General features: G+C 56.1%; 1 protein-coding gene across 1 annotated transcript in view; it reads right to left on the bottom strand.

Annotated features, from left to right (window-relative positions):
- The window catches only part of VOLCADRAFT_104794 (uncharacterized protein), a gene marked incomplete at its 5' end in the record, with an annotated part of 28,312 nt that overhangs the window by 2,262 nt on the left and 6,611 nt on the right, over window positions 1-19,439 (bottom strand). Inside the window, 20 exons of the mRNA XM_002950509.1 lie at window positions 502-567; window positions 961-1,136; window positions 1,497-1,590; window positions 2,376-2,430; window positions 2,879-2,944; window positions 3,523-3,688; window positions 4,464-4,708; window positions 5,721-5,776; window positions 10,295-11,969; window positions 12,477-12,676; window positions 13,009-13,178; window positions 13,365-13,505; window positions 14,118-14,293; window positions 14,522-14,721; window positions 15,058-15,409; window positions 15,840-16,033; window positions 16,282-16,455; window positions 16,869-17,084; window positions 17,428-17,760; window positions 18,331-19,299. Of these exons, the coding sequence (XP_002950555.1) occupies window positions 502-567; window positions 961-1,136; window positions 1,497-1,590; window positions 2,376-2,430; window positions 2,879-2,944; window positions 3,523-3,688; window positions 4,464-4,708; window positions 5,721-5,776; window positions 10,295-11,969; window positions 12,477-12,676; window positions 13,009-13,178; window positions 13,365-13,505; window positions 14,118-14,293; window positions 14,522-14,721; window positions 15,058-15,409; window positions 15,840-16,033; window positions 16,282-16,455; window positions 16,869-17,084; window positions 17,428-17,760; window positions 18,331-19,299 (5,724 nt within the window). The remainder of the gene's footprint in view (window positions 1-501; window positions 568-960; window positions 1,137-1,496; window positions 1,591-2,375; window positions 2,431-2,878; window positions 2,945-3,522; window positions 3,689-4,463; window positions 4,709-5,720; window positions 5,777-10,294; window positions 11,970-12,476; window positions 12,677-13,008; window positions 13,179-13,364; window positions 13,506-14,117; window positions 14,294-14,521; window positions 14,722-15,057; window positions 15,410-15,839; window positions 16,034-16,281; window positions 16,456-16,868; window positions 17,085-17,427; window positions 17,761-18,330; window positions 19,300-19,439) is intronic.

Genomic DNA, 19,439 nt, shown 5'->3' with positions numbered 1-19,439 from the left:
GGGGGGGGGGGGGCGGTGGGCGAAGTGGGAGCAAAAGCAAGAGGCGGTCGTTGAGCACCCACTCCAATTTATTCCTCTGGACATATGTATATCTGCCGGTGTAGATATTGAGCTTAGAATATATATAGATATACCTATAACATCATATAACATCATATAACATCATATAACATCATATCATATCATATCATATCATATCATATGATTATGATATGATATGATATCATATAATACAATATAATATAATATAATGTGTATCACAACTTGTTACAACAATGTGGTGCTGATGGCCTTTCTATATTATAGCTAGACAGTGAAAACGACCCCGACGGTGGCGGCGCCGTCTCGCGGGGCGTTTTAGCGCGTGTTCACTCCATCCCCGCAACCCAATCCCCCACAACTCCCTCCGGAATATATTAATTAGGAATCCGCATCCATTCATTAGTTCCAACTCCCCAAGCCAGCTTCTCCCCCCTCCCAACTCCCTTTCATGAAACTCTTACCAGGTACACTAGTTGCCGTACTTCCGGGTACGGTCACGATGTAGCCGTACTCGTCCAGGTCGAGCTACAGAGTACGAACGCAACATAACACCGTGGTCGGTAAGTACGAACGGTCACATTGGTGTCACGACAGCAAGGTCGCAACAATATAACTATGTGCTGCTTTCTTGTACGACAAAGTACGGCTGCGCGTCCGACTTGACGCGCCTCGAGCAATACATCTTTAGTGACGGGGGAGCCCCAGTGGTGTGTTCTGCCCGTGTTTTTTCCCTTGCTCTGCTCCCGCCTACTTCTACTCCGTCTCCTCCTCCTCCTCCTCCGCTTTATCGCATCCACCACCCGCACCTTAGCACCGGCCTGACGGCTCCCCCACCTCCCTCCTCATTCCTCCTCTCCCTCACTACCCCCCCCCCCCCTGACGCCGTACCACCACCACCACCGCCACCACCACTCGCACCTGGCCCTTCAGGAAGTCCGTAGCGGGGCGGTGGCCAATGGCGAAGAACAGCCCCCCAACCGCCAACCGCTCCAGGGATACCGCCGTCGGCTGCGGCGGCGCACTGCCCGCCAGGCCCAGTGCAGCGGGAGTGTGCCCGGGGGAAGGAATGGGAGACCGAGCAACAGTGATGGATCCTGAACAGGCAACACGCAAGCACACAACAACATATACACAAACATACTTACGTACCCAAAATAAGTCAGTTCAGTCAGTACTCAAGTTAAATTGAAACGAAAGCAGAAATGCGAAAATAGGACGCGGTATGCCGTATGCGCTAAGGCGCCCTGCCATCATCTTAAGACGCCCTTTCAAGTGCCAGCTGCTGCCACCTGCCCCACCCCCACCCCCACCACCACCACAACCCCCCTCCAACCCCCCCGATGCCCCGGCGGTGTTCCCGTGCCGCGTGAGATACTGCCATCCACATGACTGCCCACATCCCCCATTCCCCCAGCCCACTCACCCCCCCTCAAGCCCAAGCTCAACACCCTCACCCAAGTTGCCCTGATCGTTGCCGTGTGCCTCCACTACCTGGCTGCACCACAGAATCTCAATCTTGGGGTTGGACAGGGCACGGCGGGCCATGGACTGCGGGGAGGTGCGTACGGGAATTGCCGTACATGCGAACAAGTACGGTACATTTATTTAGACATGGCTGAAAGAGGGTGTTAAAGGCGGGCCGAAGACCAACACCCCAGAGTTAATTAGCCACATTAGTTAGTGGTTCCCCTGATGATGTGGGGTTACGTGTCCTCCTCCTGAGCGCACTCTCTCATCCCCACACTGCCCCAACTGCAGCAGAAGATGCGATGCAGCACCACAGCACGGCACCCCGGTACCCCCGCAGTGGCCCTCAGAGGGAATAAAGAAAGCAGCGCACCAGAGGAGGGGAGGAGAGTAAACCCCCGCTGGAGCATACGAGGAGCATGTAATCTTGAATGTCAAGAGATGAAAACGCCTCCTCACTACATAGCAGATATTGATCAAAGTATCCATCCATCCATCCATCCATCCATCCATCCATCCATCCATCAATCTACCCAACAAACCAACAAACAAAACCACAAATCACAAACCCCATGCCATGCTGCACCCTGCTAGCTGGTAAGCACCAACGGGGCTTAATCCCAGGCAGGGATTAGGCCCCCGTTGGTGCTTACCAGATGGCAGGTAGAGCACATGCTACCTGGCCTCACCCCAGCAGAATTAGGCACCTGGTGCCTCTAGCCTATGACTGGGATGGCCCCCTGCACCCATCACCCACAATCACATGCTCTACCACAGCTCACCCAAACCCCCACCACCCCGCCACCACACTAGAAACTATCACCGCTCAACCACCTCCCAACTACCTCACACAACCACCCACACACCTTGGACGCCTCCAGGTAGTCGAAGCGGTGAACGATGTAGACCTTGGAGGCGTACCTGCAATAACATGTACATACAACATACATACATACAAACATACACACAAACTTCGGGAGCTAGGAACTGTGCTTTGTGGCAGAGCCCTCTACTTCGTCGAAGATTCGGCTGTCTGTCCCTCTGCCCCTCGCAGTGCTGATCGGGCTTGTGCGGAGAGGTGGACGAGGTCAGTAGTCTTCGGGTGGCTGCAAGGCACACATACATACATACATACATACATACATACATACATACATACATACACCACAGCACACATGGGAACCAGGGCCTTCCTCCACACACATGGGGTTTCCAAAGCAGGACAGCAGAGGACAGCACAAGGGCGGCAAGGTGACGGTGTGCAGTAGACCGCATCAGGTGTGACCACACCAGGGGTCAGTCCTTAATCGGCCAGTCAGTTTCCCCCCCCCCCCTCCCTCCCTCCCTCCCTCCGTAGAGGTACTCGCACCGTGTCAGGAACATGGCCTCCTCCATGGCGCTGTCTCCCCCACCCACAACTGCCACCGGCTTGTTGCTGAGAGAGAGGGGGTAGGGAGCGATTGGGGATTGGGGGTGGTGGTGGGAGGAATGATGGGAGGGTAGGAATACCCAGCACGCACATATCCACAGACACACACGTATGAGTCAGTTATGAAATCTGCTTTCACAAATTGTGACAAACGGTGTTGGTTGGTTGGTTGGTTTGGTTCTGGTTAGTGAATTCACCTTGTCATGGTATCAGCTGCAATCATCATTCACAACTGCAGTGGCACTGGTCATGAAACCCTGATGCAACCCCCCTCCATCATCGCATACAAGATGACGAGCAACACACGGTGTTATATCCTGCAGGACGTATCACCATCACCACCACCACCATCACCATCACGCCATGCACACCTCCGCCAAATCAACCTGCCAGAAATCAACCGCCCGCCCACCATTCCCACCCCATCTTTTCTGCCGCGCTCCACACAATCCCTACGCTTTATATAGACTCGAAACCCTAAGTCGTACAAATGCGTGCGTGCGTGATGTGTGTATGGCTGATGATGTGCACACCCAGAGACACACACCCCGGAGATCATGACGCCGGTGAACTGGTGGACTCACTTGAGGACAACGTGCCCCGTACCGCATACCCCCACACATACCCTGCCGTACCGTATGAGTGGCGAGGTGCCGTCACAGATGGCACACGCACTGATGCCCCGGTTCCAGAACCCGCCCTCGGACTCATCCCCACTGCCCGGGAAGCGGAGTCGCTTGGCACTGGCACCTGGGGGCGGACAGGAGGAGACGGGTGAGAATGACCCACCGACCCATACACCGACCCATGGGTCCCCAGCACCCACAACCATGTCGCCGGCACATTTGCTCGTTTCCATTTCAGCCCCCAGCCGGGACCAGCCCGCCAGCATTCCCGTGTTGTGTTCATGTATTGGATGGAAGTCCAACAACGGGGGTGAGGGAGGGAAGGAACGCTAAGTTTGTCCAGAGAGGGAGGGGGGAACCAATGCAAGGACAGATCAGGTCTGGTCAATCGGTGGCATGGGGTTCACCTGGTTTGGGGGTATAAGTTTTGACTGCCCTTCCCTGACCACGAGCTTAACTCCGCACCCATCTATCCACAAACATACCCGGCCGTACTGTTCTCTCAATCATGCGCCAGGCTGCAGCCCTCATGACTTATCACCACAGTCCGTGACCACCTCTCTCTTTCCTTCCCTTTCCTTTCCTTCCCCTTCCTCCCACTCTCCCTCCCTTCCTCTCTCCCCTTCCTCCCACTCTCCCTCCCATCCTCCCACTCTCCCTCCCATCCTCCCACTTTCCCTCCCTTCCTCCCTCTCCCACTTTCCCTCCCTTCCCCTTCTTCCCACTTTCCCTCCCTTCCCCTTCCTCCCACTTTCCCTCCCTTCCCCTTCCTCCCACTTTCTCTCCCTTCCTCCCTCTCCCACTCTCCCTCCCTTCCCCTTCTTCCCACTCTCCCTCCCTTCCCCTTCCTCCCACTTTCCCTCCCTCTCCTTCCCGCACCCACGAACTGAAACACACACCGGTGGCGATGATGACAGTGTCCGCTGTAATACAGCGTTCTGGTGTCCACAGCTTGAAGGGCCGCCGTGGCCGTTCGATTTCTTCCATATGGGATAGCGGTTTCGGAGCGCCCAAATCAGTGTCACCAATGGTCAGGCCTGCCGTACCGCGGTACAGCCCTGGCGGCTTTGTGTCATGGACAAGCAGGTCGATGTCGGTAATGGTTTCGGTTAAGATACGAGTACCGTAGCGAGCGCTGTGCTGCCTGCAGGACGTCAGCGGGTCATCGACTTAAATAGGACAGCAGGCAGACAGGGAGGGAAACATGCGATCATGGAAGGGGCAAAAGGTCAACAGCCGACGCCCAAAGCGTCAACTGCTGGATGCAGGAAGGGCGGGACGCAGGTCGTTGCACATCAATAAAATCGATGAGGACTACTGCGGCGTGAGATGCTATGGCCTGGGAAGAAAACGCCACGAGGAAGAGTTATAAATTGCATTCAAACTCAGAAGCTGCGATAAACTCAGAACGATGCGTCACGTTTCTGTCTTCAGACATAACCGCATCAAGACGGTGTCGTCGTTTAGGCAACATTCATCTCCCGCACTTTCTTGTTAATAGTTCCGCAATTTGTACTACCTGAACTTGTCAGTCAGCTCATAACCCATAATGGGTTCCACAAAACCGGGAAAGTTTTCGACGAACGTTGTTGTTGTGAGCTGACCTCCAGGAGCAATTCCTCCCGCCATCCAACCCTGTCGCCGGGGCCACATAAAGCGTTCGCAGTGCAAATCCGTTGAGTGAGAATCTTCGTATTCCAATGTTGATCCATCGGTTTGCAGTGAATGCCGGGGGAGTGGAAGCAAGCCGGTCAGCGCAGACCCAGGGTGTTGCAGCGCAACCATACCTCGAATACGATGGGCTCGAGCTCAGCACGCGCCGCATAAATTGCAGCAGTGTGACCAGCTGGGCCACCGCCGATGATAGCCACTTTCGTATGTAAAGACGGCTGCGATGAAATCGAAGCATCGGTATGACCACGATAACAAAGGGTTCAGATCATCGCTATTATTGACATGCATCTATAGTACGCAGTGGTGGAATATAGAAGCTCAATGTCTCTAAGGGCTATTGCCGACAGCAAGTACCGTAACACAAAGAGTGCAGCAGGCAGAAACAACGCAGCAATAGGATAGCCCCAATTCATATCTCACAGCAGTTGTTTGCCCAACCCAAATGTAAAGCAACACAATTCAACCAGGAAAATCCGGCTAACCTGCAACTTCTCGTTCGCTGTATCCTCGGACGCTTTGAACGCGTGCACTCGCACCACTGCAGGACGCCGGACATGATAAGCGATATGCCTAAGGGGGATATGCAACTGTATCGCTGTCCCTGAGTGGCACGGCCTCGACGTAATTTGGAGCTGGGAACGCATCGCTCCGTCCTGTCGACTTGCTTCGGTCACACCAATCGGTGCAATCTAATTATCTATTATAAAGGTATTCAATTGCTTGTATTATCGAATGATGCTGTAAGAATATATGTCGACCGTTCCGAAAGGTTGCCGTACTTCCGACATAATTGCGCATTTCTCCTGCGCGCATCCATAACAAAAGTACTTTCATGCTTGCGAACTTTTAATTCCGTTAAAAGAAACCTTAGTTACCATTTTCGTTCGTCAACTCCCAGAGGTTGACGCGCACGCGTCGGATATGACCTTTTTCGTCAACACAGATACGTGTGTCGTAATGCCCTTACTCTGGAATATTGAGCTTCCTTTCGGTAATCTGTTTCATCTGGTTATTCCCAAGAAAGGATTTGATACTGCTTTGGCTAAAGGGTTTTGCCCTGGCAGAAATATACATGGCATGTCTTGATTATGTCAGGGCTTCCTCATCAGCATAGTGAGATTTATGGGCTACCTGTTAAAAAGTGACCGGCACATATACCATGAAATGGTGACAGCAATAATATGACCCGGGGGTCCGGCGCGTTGCTGTGTTTAACACTAAGGGTGCAGTTCCAGTGCGGATTAATACCAGGGATTAGGGCACGGAAGTCCTTGGTACGAGCTTACCACATAGTTTTGTTCCATAAGGGAACCAAAGGTTGAAAAGGCGAGGTAAGTTTGCCAACAAAATGCCAAGAGGCCTACTACCCTTCTGATAACGAGGAGGTCGAGAGTGTGGCAAGTGATGATTTGTACCCGTCTGAGGAGACGGACGATGATGATGATGTGGCAGGTGTGGTGGAGGCGCTTGCTGCAGAGGTGGATGAGGAGCGGCGCCTCCTTGGTTTTGGGTAAAATCCTTGCCTGAACGATTGCTCCCAGATGCCACGTTCCAAAATAAAGTCAAACACCTGTTACTTCAGCTGTCCTAGCATATTACGATAGATCCAGCTAAACTTTGGCCCCCAAACTGCTTCAGACAATTTCGGGGTGCCCATAAAAACTGTCAGGCTGACAGGGAAACTTTCGGGGAGGGTCCCGATAGGTTACTCAAGAGGGTTTTGGGTCCGACCGAAATTTTTGGGTACCCTGGTGAAGAACCCTGTGCCCCAACCAGTGGTCGGTGCTGCAGGCAGGGAGCTGCCCCAGCCAGCAGCGGCAACAGCTCTGTATACTCAGCCGCTGCCAGGGCTCAGGGCAGGGATGGCATTGGTGCCACCACTGGCTGGGGGCAGCTCCCTGCCTGCAGCACCAGCCTCCCGCCGCCCGCCCGCCATTGTGAGCAACTTCATGATAACTACATGACGATGATGAGAGCTATACCAAGCCCTAATATTACTAGAGCTGGGAAAAAGGCTGTAGACCAGGTTGCGGCATGATGGAGCTTGTCCACTCTTGACGATAAAATCAAGTTGCCCATCGGAAAATAGAGTTTGTCTGTGTGGATTATAAAAATGCAAAATGCTGTTGGTGTGAAGTGGATGAGGTGCTGGTTATGGCCTGACCAGGAGCTGGTTATGGCGGTCCGGCAAGCGGTACCCATATGATCATTGGTTATCTCGAGGTTATCTCGAGGGTTCCCCAATATGTACATGCTCCCCAGGTCTAGTTCTAAACCTCCACCAATCCCATAAAGTAAGCCTCTCTGCTCTATTTCCCCTGTTCTTGGATACATGTTAAGCTTGCCAGGATACTACATAGACCGAATTAGTCGGGAGCGCGAGATTATGGCTAGCTGCTGAGATGTGGAGTTGAGGTCGCAGTTGACGGACCAGATTCGCACGCTAGATTGGTGGTGATTGCCGAACCCTCCGTCTCTTCGGACGTTCGGGTGACTGGATGAGGAGGGGTCCCTGAAGGCTGGATCCGCCGCCTTGGACTTACAGTTCGTATGGCGAAGTACAGTGTGGTAGTGGTGGATGGTGCTAAAAGGTGATAAATCGTAGAAGTAACAAGAGATAAAGCGGCCCAGAAGCCTCCCACTTGGTTACATTACATAGACACACCAGCAATACCTTTGGTGCAACACACACCAGTCTTCCAGTCGTGCTGTTTGCTGTTACCGGATGGCAATGGCACACATGGTGCTCTGCCACATTTAGCTATCCATCCCTTTAGGCAAACCTCGCACAGCCTTAGCCTTAAGGCCAGTCATCTCCTCCATGTATATACATCGTATTCCCCGGACACCACAAGCGAGTTTCACAGCTAGCAAGCAATGAAGCCAAGATAGGGCCCCTTAACTTCAAGCACATGTCATCAAGAGCGAGTAGAGAGGGCGAGCTTGGATGTGTAATCCGCACATCGGGATTGCAAGTTGTGAGACACTGGCCATCAGGGAGCGTTACTATTATAGTAGTACTACTATAGTAGTAACGCTCCCTGATGGTTGTGTAGTAGTAGTAGTAGTAGTATTACTACACAGCCTATGCTGTGTGTCGCCTTTCATGCACCTACTTCCTCTAAGAGATGCGTGTTATATGGGTTATCTGCCCAGCTACACTAAAGAGGTTAACATGGCCGAAGTCCTCTTTCACTTTGGAGCAGAGGAGCGAGCTTGTGGACAGTGACCGGTTCGATCCGGATATCCGCCTGACCAGCCCCATCAGTGACCACTCAAAATGCTCTCTCCAGCTGTAGCAGCTGGCCGCTGAAAAGGCCTCTCAAAATGCTGGTGGAGCACCTTAGCGTGTACTCGTAGATGATATGTGTGCCGTACTATGTACCAGCTACTACGCGAGCCCACACCGTACGTGCGTGCACTGGAGTACCCACATCAGCACAGCACTGTACGACAGTAGTTTCTGCTGTCCTACCATCGCACTGCATTAATTAAGAGAGCCTGGGATGTTGGCAACTTGTGGTCGAAGTTCTATCTCCTCAGAAGTCTTGGCTGTTGGGCCAGGGATTAAAGATCAGTGTGTCGTCTTTTTGATTGTTTAGGATCAGGATTATCCAGGCCACGTATGCAGGTAGCATATGTATGTACGCATGGAGGTAGGTCTTGCCGGGTCTTTGTCCGTCCTTGGGCATTTGCTGGTCTGTACTTGTTCGGGCGCAGTACGTGATTGTTGCTATAGCATCCCTTCCCCATGGCATAAACACGTCGGTACCGACCGTTTTGAACACTACTGCAGTTCGTTAACCGAACCGACCGAATAACGATCGCTCAACACACGTTAATTAGTCAGTTCGCGATCGGTAAATGGTCAGCTGGGTAAATGGTCAGGTAGGCTAAGTGGATGGTGATCAGAGTGGTTGTTTTGATATCAAGGTAAACATGTAGTTTCAGCAATCTAACCCATCTAGGCCATATGCGCACATATGTCACCCCTGGCACCCAGTCAGGTCACCACCTCGATCTATCTAGAAATCAACACTGCCTACCACCCAGGCTAAACAGCAGTCGAGGTGTTCATCTCCCAACCATAGCATCAATCACAACTACAACTATTCAGTCTCTCTGTGATTCATCAATGTTCAACGACATGTCAACTGCTACCCTGCATATGCACACCGTTGTGCACGACATCCCATGACAGTGTCCTTAAGGACAAGGGTGTGCACATCACCATCACCCGTGTAACCAGGCCTGCACATCCTTGCAGCTAGCTCTATTTATCTGTCACTACTTATCCTTACTTGCCACCCGCCAGCAGCAGCTGCAGCGTGTCAAAGAACACCAAGTATAGTAGTTCAAAATGGCAAGCCAGCAGGTCCTAGGATACTAGCACAAGAATGTACATGCATATCAGCCTAGTAATATAGTCTGCTGCTAATCATTCCCACTAAAGTCTGAAGTCACATCCCACACCAGCAGCAGCAGCAGCAGCAGTTAAGGAGCTACACTACAGTAGCGACGGCTGGCACAGCGATTTGCGTTCTTGGCCGGGGCCCCTGCTGCTGCATTCTTTTTCACACCTGCCTCTGCTGTTCCTGCCACACACAGGCCATACACGCCAGTAGTGTCAATTTGCTGTACAGCGGCCGCGGAGGTAGAAGGCTTTACCTTCATTGGCAGCCCATTACCAGACCGCTCCACCAAAGGCCTGTTACCACTAGGGTGCTGAGCACGTGGCGGTGGACGCCTGCACTTCAATCCCCCACCTTCTCCTCCAAGTCCTCCTCCGACCCATCCGATTCACTCTCCTCCACTTCACCCTCATCATCCTCGTCCTCCTCATGGGTGGCTGCTATCCTCACTCTCAATAGTCATCCTCGTCCTCTGGTTCCAACTGGCGCTTGCGTGAATGGGTTTTGGGTGTAGATACAGGTACTGAATGCTGGCACCGGCGGCTACGTTCAGGCAACTGGGCCAGCGTGTTGTCCATCCAATCGTCACACGCCCTCTCTAGCTCGCTCCGTGGCAGCAGGGACGCCTTCCCTCGCATCCTCACCAGCGCCTCGACCTCCACCTGCCGCCGCCGTACAAGCGACCTCAGCTCCCGCTGCTGTGCGCCGCTGCCGTACCCACTCGCATTCCCGTTAAACAACTGCACCGAAACCAACGCTGATGGGCCCACAGCCGACAGCCACCCATTGCACAACTGCTGCTGGTGGTGCTGCTGCCAGTGGACTTGCAGGGGCCTTATGGCAGTAGCCGCCACCGGTGGCACCCGTGCTGGCACCACCGCCGTCATGGCCATGCCGCTGCCGCCACCAGCCCTCAAGGGCACCGCCAGCAACGGCAGGGGCCCCTGTCCGGTGCCGCGAGCAAATGCGTCGCGCATGTAGCAGAGGCTGGCCAGCAGCGGCACGGCAATACTGCCGCCACCACCGACGCCACCACTGCCGCTAGTAACGACGCTTACATGCCACGACGCCCACACCAGGCCCTGCAGCTGGTCCGCCTCGCGCTCCGAAACCAGCACCATCTGACCGCTGGGGAACAGCAGGACCGCGTCCACAGGGCGCAGGTACTCGTTCAGCGCTTCTTCTTTTCCACAGCGAGATGTTGTGATTGCCGCGCGTGTTCTCGCGGTGGTGGTACACAGGAAGTTGGCGGTGCAGAGGACTTCTGCAGACCAGGAGAGCGAAGCCAGACTGCTCGGCCATAGCAGCCCCGAAACCGCATCGCGGAGCGCAACAAGCCGTGCATCACTGTCAAGCTGCGCAGGTGATGCCGCTGCAAACGCAGTGCCGTAATTCCAGTCGCACTCCGCTGCCGGCGACACGCGTGGCACCTCAACTTCTCTCTCCTTCTCCCTCTCCCTCTCCTCCTCAAGCTCCCGCTCGCATTCCTCGTCGCCTGCGGCCGCCGCGCCGCCACCGGCCGCGACCATGTGGCCCCTGCCGTAAAGAGCCGCTTGATCCCTAATACGCATCATTAGACCAGCCGCATGGGCCGACAGGCCGCCACTGCCATCACCGCCACCACTGCCATCGCGGCAATGATGCAACCGCTGCCTCACCTTGGATGCCACCACCTCCCCCACCGGCTGTGGCGCCTTGCTACCGCCGTACAGCGGCCCCAGCTCCAGGACCTCGTCGTGCAGGGCCCGCTCTGGCGCATCCTTGGTGGCAGCAAAGTGCAGTCCGTGTGTCGACCACTGCATTACACCGTGCAGTGTCGCCGTAACGGTATTGGCCATCACCCAGCGAAGTACTTGCAGTGCCGTCGTTGGCTGCTGCTGACCCCCACGCAGGCGGCTATCGGAAACAGTACTGTTCCCGGTGTCAGCACCCGTAGAAGATGTACCTGGTTCTGCTGCCGGCAAGCCGCTAAGCCGCCTGATCTTGGCCGTCACATCCGGCGCGGCGGCGAAGTGCAGTCGCTGGCCACGACCTAGCTGTCTCAGCCTCCCTGCCGCCTGCATCAGCTTGTCCTTACACACGCTGGGCCCAAGAGTCAAGAGCCCGACTGCACCCGGTCGCAGCTGCAGGTCAGCTCCGCGGCACCGTGCATCGTCGTAAATGACCAGCGTCTGCCGCTCCATGATGGCTGAGGCGTGGCGCGGCAGTCGGCGGCCCCTCAGGTCGCACACGGTCCAGCTGCGCAGGGCCTCGTCGAAGTACGTCACGCCCTGGTAACGGTGCCCGTCCAGGCGGGCCAGCAGGTAATCGGCGGCATCCCTGGATTTGAGGGCACGAATCATTGGCGGTAGGTTGAACGATTGGTTTCGGAGTTGGCGGCAGCTAGGGGTAGGAAGGAAGAATCATGCTCGCTTGCTGCGTGCAAACTGTATGCAATCGATTCCATCCTGGTACCAGCTGGCAGTGGAGGGTCATCCAATTCCTGGAAGGTGGGTGCATAGTAGTTCTACTGTTGGCTACAGGTGTCAGTTGAGCAGAGCAACCACCGCTCCAATAGGTCGCTATATCGGTCAATAATGACAACCGACAACCAGCAACAGCAAGGCGAGGAGGAAATGAAGGAATATGTGCTTTTTCCACCTTGTTATTCTTTTGCTCACACACACAGATGTACACACGGGTTCACATGCATGCACACACTCACGCACACCAACACACGTAACGCACACACACACGCGCACACACACGCGCACACAAACACGCGTGCACACACATGCACACACACACATGCACACACACGTGCAAACACATACACGCACATCGCACCTGTTGCTCGCCCCTGCCAGCAGCGCCCCGCAGTCCAGCAGGGCGTCCACCCCCTCATCCAGTGCCGTGTCGAGAAGCACCTGCCACTGCGGCCGCTCGTCAGGGCAGCAGCCCTGGGCAGCACCCGCACCAGCTGCATCACAATGACCACCGCCGCCACCAGCGCCGCCAGCAGCAGCAGCAGTCCCGTCCATGTTGACCTGCGAGCCGAGGGGGAAGCTATCTTAAGGCTGCATGCATGCCATGTCCCCAGTCGAACACATTAACTCGGTTACATGTGGACCCTGCCCCTGTGCCGGTCTCTGGGTGAACGCGGGGACAGGGCTATGGCCGTATGGATATCCAGAACCCCAGCGGGAAACTACTACTAAAGCAGCAGCAGTTGGCCCAAATCAAGGACACTAAAAAGAGGCCAACGCACGTGCAGCGCTGGCCTTTCATGTGATACTGATTAAGTGACAGAAGCTTTCCAGAACAAATTGATCATCACCGTAACCATGCCATTACTCCCTGCATGTAGCGGCACACGCACCGGCTGGTTCTCCCGTTGTTGTAGTCGCAAGGCGGCTACCTGCCCCTGCCCCTGCTGCGGTGTGGTGCCCGTATGCAGCGTTGTGTAGCCCAGCGTATTGCTGAGGATGACGTCCAGCATCTTGCCGTTGGTGGCCCGCAGCGAGGGGTTCTCCGGTCGGGCTTGGTGCACTTGCAGCGGCAGCAGCCGGTGGTTGTCATTGGTGCCGGAGAAGCCAACCACAGCCACCCGGGCATCCACCCTCTGCTGGCCACTGCCATCGCCACCGCTGCAAGGGCCGCCGCTGCTAATGCCGTCCCTGCAGTAGGTATCCGCAAGGTTCCAGGCGCTAGCAGCCAGGCGCTGCGGGAACTGACGGCTCTCCGAGGGGAAGACGCAGTGGTTGAGCCAGAAGTCGATTAGCCCGGTGTTGTACCGCAGATAGCCGTACATGAGATCCAGTTGCGGTTCGTTGGTGACGTCAACCTTGGCCACACAGTCGAATTTGGCCAGGTCCTCTGCATGCGCGTGTGAAAGAGTTGCGTGGGTTGGTGTATGGGTCGACAGCATAGGTTTCCGGCAACAGATCCCCCCGCATTTTCCAGGTCTGCAAAATCACTTCATGACATCAATAGCATGGCTAATATGCAACTTAGTCACTAGTGGATGCATACTCATTCGTTATCTATTGCCAAAACGAATTGCAGGAATCCCCCGCACATCTGAGGAAGTCACGCATCTCTTTCATTACAACTGCACGGATACTCGTACGGGGGCTCGAACCCCGGTCCTGCGGCTTGCTCGAAGCATAAGACCACCGCTCTAACCGACTGAGCTATACGAGCTTATTACATTTCACGAAAACACACTAGTTATAGCATTGTGTGCATAGGAGGAGGGACGATACGGGGATGGGGGCCGGATTATGGCAAAATATTATGTGTGCTATGCTGCTGGACAAGTCCGGGGGCCGAGCAGAGATGTTATAAGCAAATATAAGGTATAAGCAAGTGCAGGGGGCAGCGGACCAGGCACATGCAGTATATTCGCGCCATAGCAGGCACAAGTAGGTGGTACGGAGAGGCCCAACCGCCCCAGACAGCAGGAAGTCAAAGACCCTCCACGCTCACCTGCGGGTATCTCGCCTCGTCCCAACCGCAGCCAGCCCTCGTAAAAGTCCCGCTGCACGTTGAGGCCCATACCCAGAAGTGTGACCAGAGCCTCCCGGAGCTCGTGCCGCGATAGCCCGTCATAATAGTACGACAAATTAGTAAGCAGGAGCGCCACGTCCGGCTGTGCAAACTCGCTGCGCTCGGAGGGTGTGTGAGCGGCACGGTACGGCACCGCCATTCGCTTGCGGCTCCCGGGTTGCCTGATCAGTGAGGAGTTTAGGGTGTATGGTTTGCGACGGCGCGCAACCAAAGGAGTATTGCATAGGCTGCTACCCACCGCAACGGACTAAGGGCTCGAAGGTATATAGAAATGAACCCAACCCTAACTCCTCCCCATCCCCCTCAAACCCGCCCACCCTTACTACCTGTTTACTCCGTACTCCACTCTGTGCCTCTTCTGCAGGCAGTGCTGCATCAGGCCGCCCGCCAGCAGCCCCCTCAGCGCCAGCACCACAGCCACCTGGGATCCAGTCAACTGCTCCCGGGAGGGACCCTCCGCATCCGGACCCAGCAGCGCCTCACACGACTGGCCCTCCTCAGTGAGGGAGTTCAGGATGCGGACCTGCAAACAAATGGAACAAGAAAATGACACGGATAATACACATACACACATACACACACATACACGCGCGCGAATCAAACCGAGGAGATGAGCTATGTTAACGGGCAGTGCGTTTTGGAATGCGGCTTTCAGGATGTGCCCCTGCGCAACGTACTCATTAATTAGATGCAGTGGGACGGGCTGTGCGAAGAACATGCACAGCGCGAAGTCATGACCGGCGTACGACATCACGCGCCCCCACGTATAACGGCCTTGGCTCTGCGTATGAGGATTGATGCGGCCCCGTCCTGCACCACCAGTACCGAGATCTTCACTGTTTGCACTCGCACTTCGTACCCGTAGGGGATGGTGTTGGAGCCACCTCAGCTCGTAAGGCGGCTCGACCATCAGCGCCTCCGCCAGCCGGCGGTGCCACCCAGGCAGTGACGCGGTGAGAGCGTCCCCCGGCAACAAACGCAATCCACTGAATGACCCCGGGCAGCGGTGGAGAGGAGGCTCCAGCACCGCTGAGCCGGGCAGCAGCAGTAATGGCTGGGGCTGCTGGCTGTGGGATGCCATTGGCTGGTCGCCGCTGTTCTCCGCCACCGCAAGGCGCGAACCGACGGCCAACAGGGCCTGCATGGCGATAGCCCGCTCCTGGATGTGGGGCAGGTCGATTTGGGCTCCACATGCATAGACAAGCTGCAGCCTGCAATGGCGGGGGGGTAAATTGCGTTGGGGAGGGGGGGCTGCGCAGGCGATGGCGGCACAGGGCTGGGCGATGCAGGCGATGGTGGTGCTGGGCTAGGCTGTGCAGGCGATGGAGGTGATGAGCTGGGTGGTGCAGGTGATGGCGGTGCTGTCGGACAAGAACGCTTAAGCCTCAGGAGCGAGGTGCAGTGTTAGGCGGGATAGTCACCTCCCCTCTCAGTCTTGCAGCGCTCCTGCCCGCCGTCATAGAACAGGCAAGATGGTCTTCCTTCGCTTTAGGAGGCTCATGTGGAGGCGAGTGGTGGCGCCTGCTGGTCCAAGCATCTGACCAAATGCGTCTCTTCTATCCGTCCACGAGGCAATGGTGGTTATTATTGCCCCGCGGTATGGTCATACCCGATACTCGTGTTAATGCGGACACACCGTACCTGTGGTGCAGCAGCTCGTCACTCTCGTCCAAGATGTCCAAGTACGGCAACGAAGCCAACTGGTCCAGCGCCGCCACGGCGGTCGCCACAACATCTTGGCCGTCCGGTCTCGATTGCTGTTGCTGCCACATCTCCTGGCGCTTCAGCAGCAGTGATAATCGGTGCTCAGGAGCCACTAGCAGCAGACCTCCCTCCTGGGGTGTATGTGGTAGAGGGGTGGGTGGGGCGGGCGGCACTGGTACGGTGTATTCAGAGCTTGCATAAAATACACAACGCGCAGATCATGGACAGTACAGGTGGGATAATGCCTGGATAAACAAAATAGTTCAATTACGGGAAGTGGTGCTTTCCTAAGACAGGAAGGTGTGTCGATACATCACACATGTATTGCATTCACATGACCACCGACAGCACACTTCTGCCTACCGCCGTACACACGTACCCGTTTGCAGTACAGCAGGCTGGCCGTCATAGCCCGGGCTCCCGCCTCCGTGACAGACACATCCCGGTTGAAGTGCAGCGTGAAAAGCTTGCGGCCGAGCACCCCGGCACACAGGTGCAGATGCAGGTGGCAGTAAGCCTCCTCAAGCAGCGTGGAGAGGAAGTTCAAACGCACCTGCATGAATGCATGAATGTGCAGGTGCAGTGTTTTATGAGGCTGTATAGCCTTCAACAGTTTGATGCACGGCATGTACGGCAGGTGCGATACGAGATGATATACGTACGGCATGATGGGCCCGGCACGAGTGTACAGCCATCTGGGTACGGAGCACCTCGAAGACCAGGCAGAATTGATTGATTAAGAAATGTACACTAAGGTGTACGGCAAAGAGGTGATCAGGCACCCGCCACATACAAGGGACGGGCAGACATAATAACACATGGCGTCCAGGACAAAGGATACCCGTAACTAACTGTCAACTACTACTGCCGAACAACTGTTTCAACCGCCAAGAAATACAGCCACACATGTAGATGAATAAACAATTATATTCAAACACGTGCACCGTCACCAACAGACCATCTCACCACCCTGCATCCATCCGCCCAGTGCAGCACCAACAGCGGCAGGATGACACGTGTCTTGCCCTCGCCCATGTTGAGCTGGGCGATGGCTCCAGGGTTGGCCATAACCTGCTGCGCTACCGCCGCCTGCGCCGGCCGGATCTGCAGTTGCCCCTCCACCTCGAACACGAGCCACTGAGGGTGCCGTACCACATCCCAGGTGCGTCGTACCAGCAGCTCCTGATAGCAGGGAAAGGGGGGTACGTGGGGTGTAGCGGTTAGCAGCCGGGGAAGGGGCGGAGTAGGATCCGGCTGTGGTCAGGAAAGTAAGGGAAAACGTAGCCACGCAAGCAAAGCCGGAACCATACTCGTGCAATGTTACCTGCGTTGACAACGCCATCTCGATCACCAGCAACTTCCGACGACAGGGTTAGGCAGTGATGGTGGTGGAAAGGGGTATCGGGGAATGGAGGTAGAAGAAGAAGGCAGAGCGGAGAAAGTAACGACACAGCAGGATTTAACCAGGAATTGCCTTTTAGCAAAGGTCCCCGACATACATACGCGGTAAGCCGTACAAACCAACCTGTACGAGCGCGATGCGGTACGCAGGCCCCTCTGCAGCCAGCCTTCCCAGCCTCCTCAGTCGGTCTTGTAGCACACACAGCTGCGCCCAAAGCAGCACTCCGTCTTCCAGCACCTGCACCGCCTGCGGCGACAGGAAGGGGTTGAACTGGCGTAGCAGTGGGCCGCCCTGCCAGGCCGCCCGTAGCAGGTCCAGGGTGCTCGGGGTTGGGGCGCTGCCGGCGGCCTGCATGAGGCGGAAGCTGGTGCCGTGTCGCCCAACATCCTCCGGAATGGTTGTCAGGTGGCGCAACAGGAAGGCCTCGGAGGCCTCCCGCCGCTGGGCCACCTCCGCCTTGGTGGGTGAAGGCGGGAACGGGGGAAGGGGCACGATAGCGGAATGGAGGGAGTTCAAGAGGTACTCAGCACTGTTCTCGCAACGCACCCCCAGGTATGTTTGGCTTACCACGACATCTCCTTTTGGGCCTCCTGCTAATATGGCGGCCTACACCCACATGGATGGTCAGATTTACAGAAATCTTGAATTTTGGTCTGGTCTGGGTGACACTTTTGCAATAGTGGTTTAAGGTCCTGGGTTCGATTCCCGGGGAGGCCCCCGAATTAGCCGGGGGCGCGAGATCATGGCTAGCTGATGAGATGTGGAGTTGAGTTCACAGTTGATTGACCAGATTCGCACGCTGGATTAGTGGCGACTGCCGAACCCTCCGTCTCTTCGGAAGTTCAGGTGAATGAATGAGGCGGGATCCCTGAAGGTTGAGTCCACCGCCTTGGACTTACAGTTCGTATGGCGTAGTACAGTGTGATAGTGGTGGATGGTGTTAAAAGGTGATAAATCGTAGAAGTAACAAGAGATAAAGCGGCCCAGAAGCCTCCCACTTGGTTACATTACATTGCACACACGCACCATCCATCGGGCTATCTCCTGAGCAGCCCCCTCCATCAGCTGGTGCTCCTCCAATGCCGGGGCCCCGTGGTGGGCCTCCCAGCTGTCCCGCAGCTCCTCATGCATCTCCACCTCCAGAGGCGTCAGAGCACGTGTCCAGCTAGCTGAAGCCGCCGAAGCATCAGTCGCCACCGCCGGGCCAGAGGGCCCCCGGGCGACGCCTGCGCTGCTCTTTCCACGCTTCCGCAGCCCCTCATCGACACCGCCATAAGCGCCCTCCACCTCCAGAGGGTACGGTGGAATCCGCGCCTGCCGCTGGTTCTCTTGGAATGTGGGTACTTCCACCAGCTGAACCAGCGCCGTCTCCACCTTCGCCACAAAGCCAGCTGCCGCCGGAAAGGGTTCCCGGATTTCCACAGCCTTGTATTGGCCCAGCCGCAGCCACATGGGCTCCTCCAACACCGCAACAGTGGACGGACGCATACCCAGGGTTCGGTCCTCCTCCCCTGGAGTCAACAGCAGACGCGGATTCGGACCCCCACACAAGCTACTGTCGCCGCAACTTCCTCCTCTCTGCGTCGGCGGCTGTAGCGCCTGGCAGTAGCTGATGGCCGCGTCAGGATCCAAGATCGCAGCTGGCAGTGGCTGTGGCGGCGCTGCTGACACCGCTCCTGAACCGGCTGCTTCACGCAGGTGCTGTAGCTCTCCAGCGCTGACCTCCAGCTCATGAGCCAGCAGCCTAAGTCCGGGAGTCAGGTAGCCGCCCAGACGGGCAGCACTGCGCAACTGTGCTAGGTCCGCATTACCGAGTGGTCGGTTACCCCAGCACTGCCGCAGCAGCACCATGGCCATCTGGCCCCCAGTGCAGCGACTGAGGGGCTCCGGCAGCAGGGTGCCGGTGGCGGCGTACAGAGCGGCGAGCTGCAGGCGGGCTGGGATGGACGCGGCTCGCAGGTCCTTGAAGCGGCCGTGGATCTCGTAGCAGTGAGCCTGTGTGTGGGGGTTGGGAGCTCACCAAACTAGCTCTTAATTAACTAACAGCCTCAGGCCCTCCAAGCTCTCCTACCCTCCTCCTCTTTTTCCACCCCACCCCGAACCGTAACCCACGGCATTCCCTCAACACCCAACCC

Source organism: Volvox carteri, assembly GCF_000143455.1.
Source record: "Volvox carteri f. nagariensis unplaced genomic scaffold VOLCAscaffold_19, whole genome shotgun sequence".
NCBI classification, from domain to species: Eukaryota; Viridiplantae; Chlorophyta; class Chlorophyceae; order Chlamydomonadales; family Volvocaceae; genus Volvox; species Volvox carteri.
This window is presented reverse-complemented; position numbering and strand designations above follow the sequence as displayed.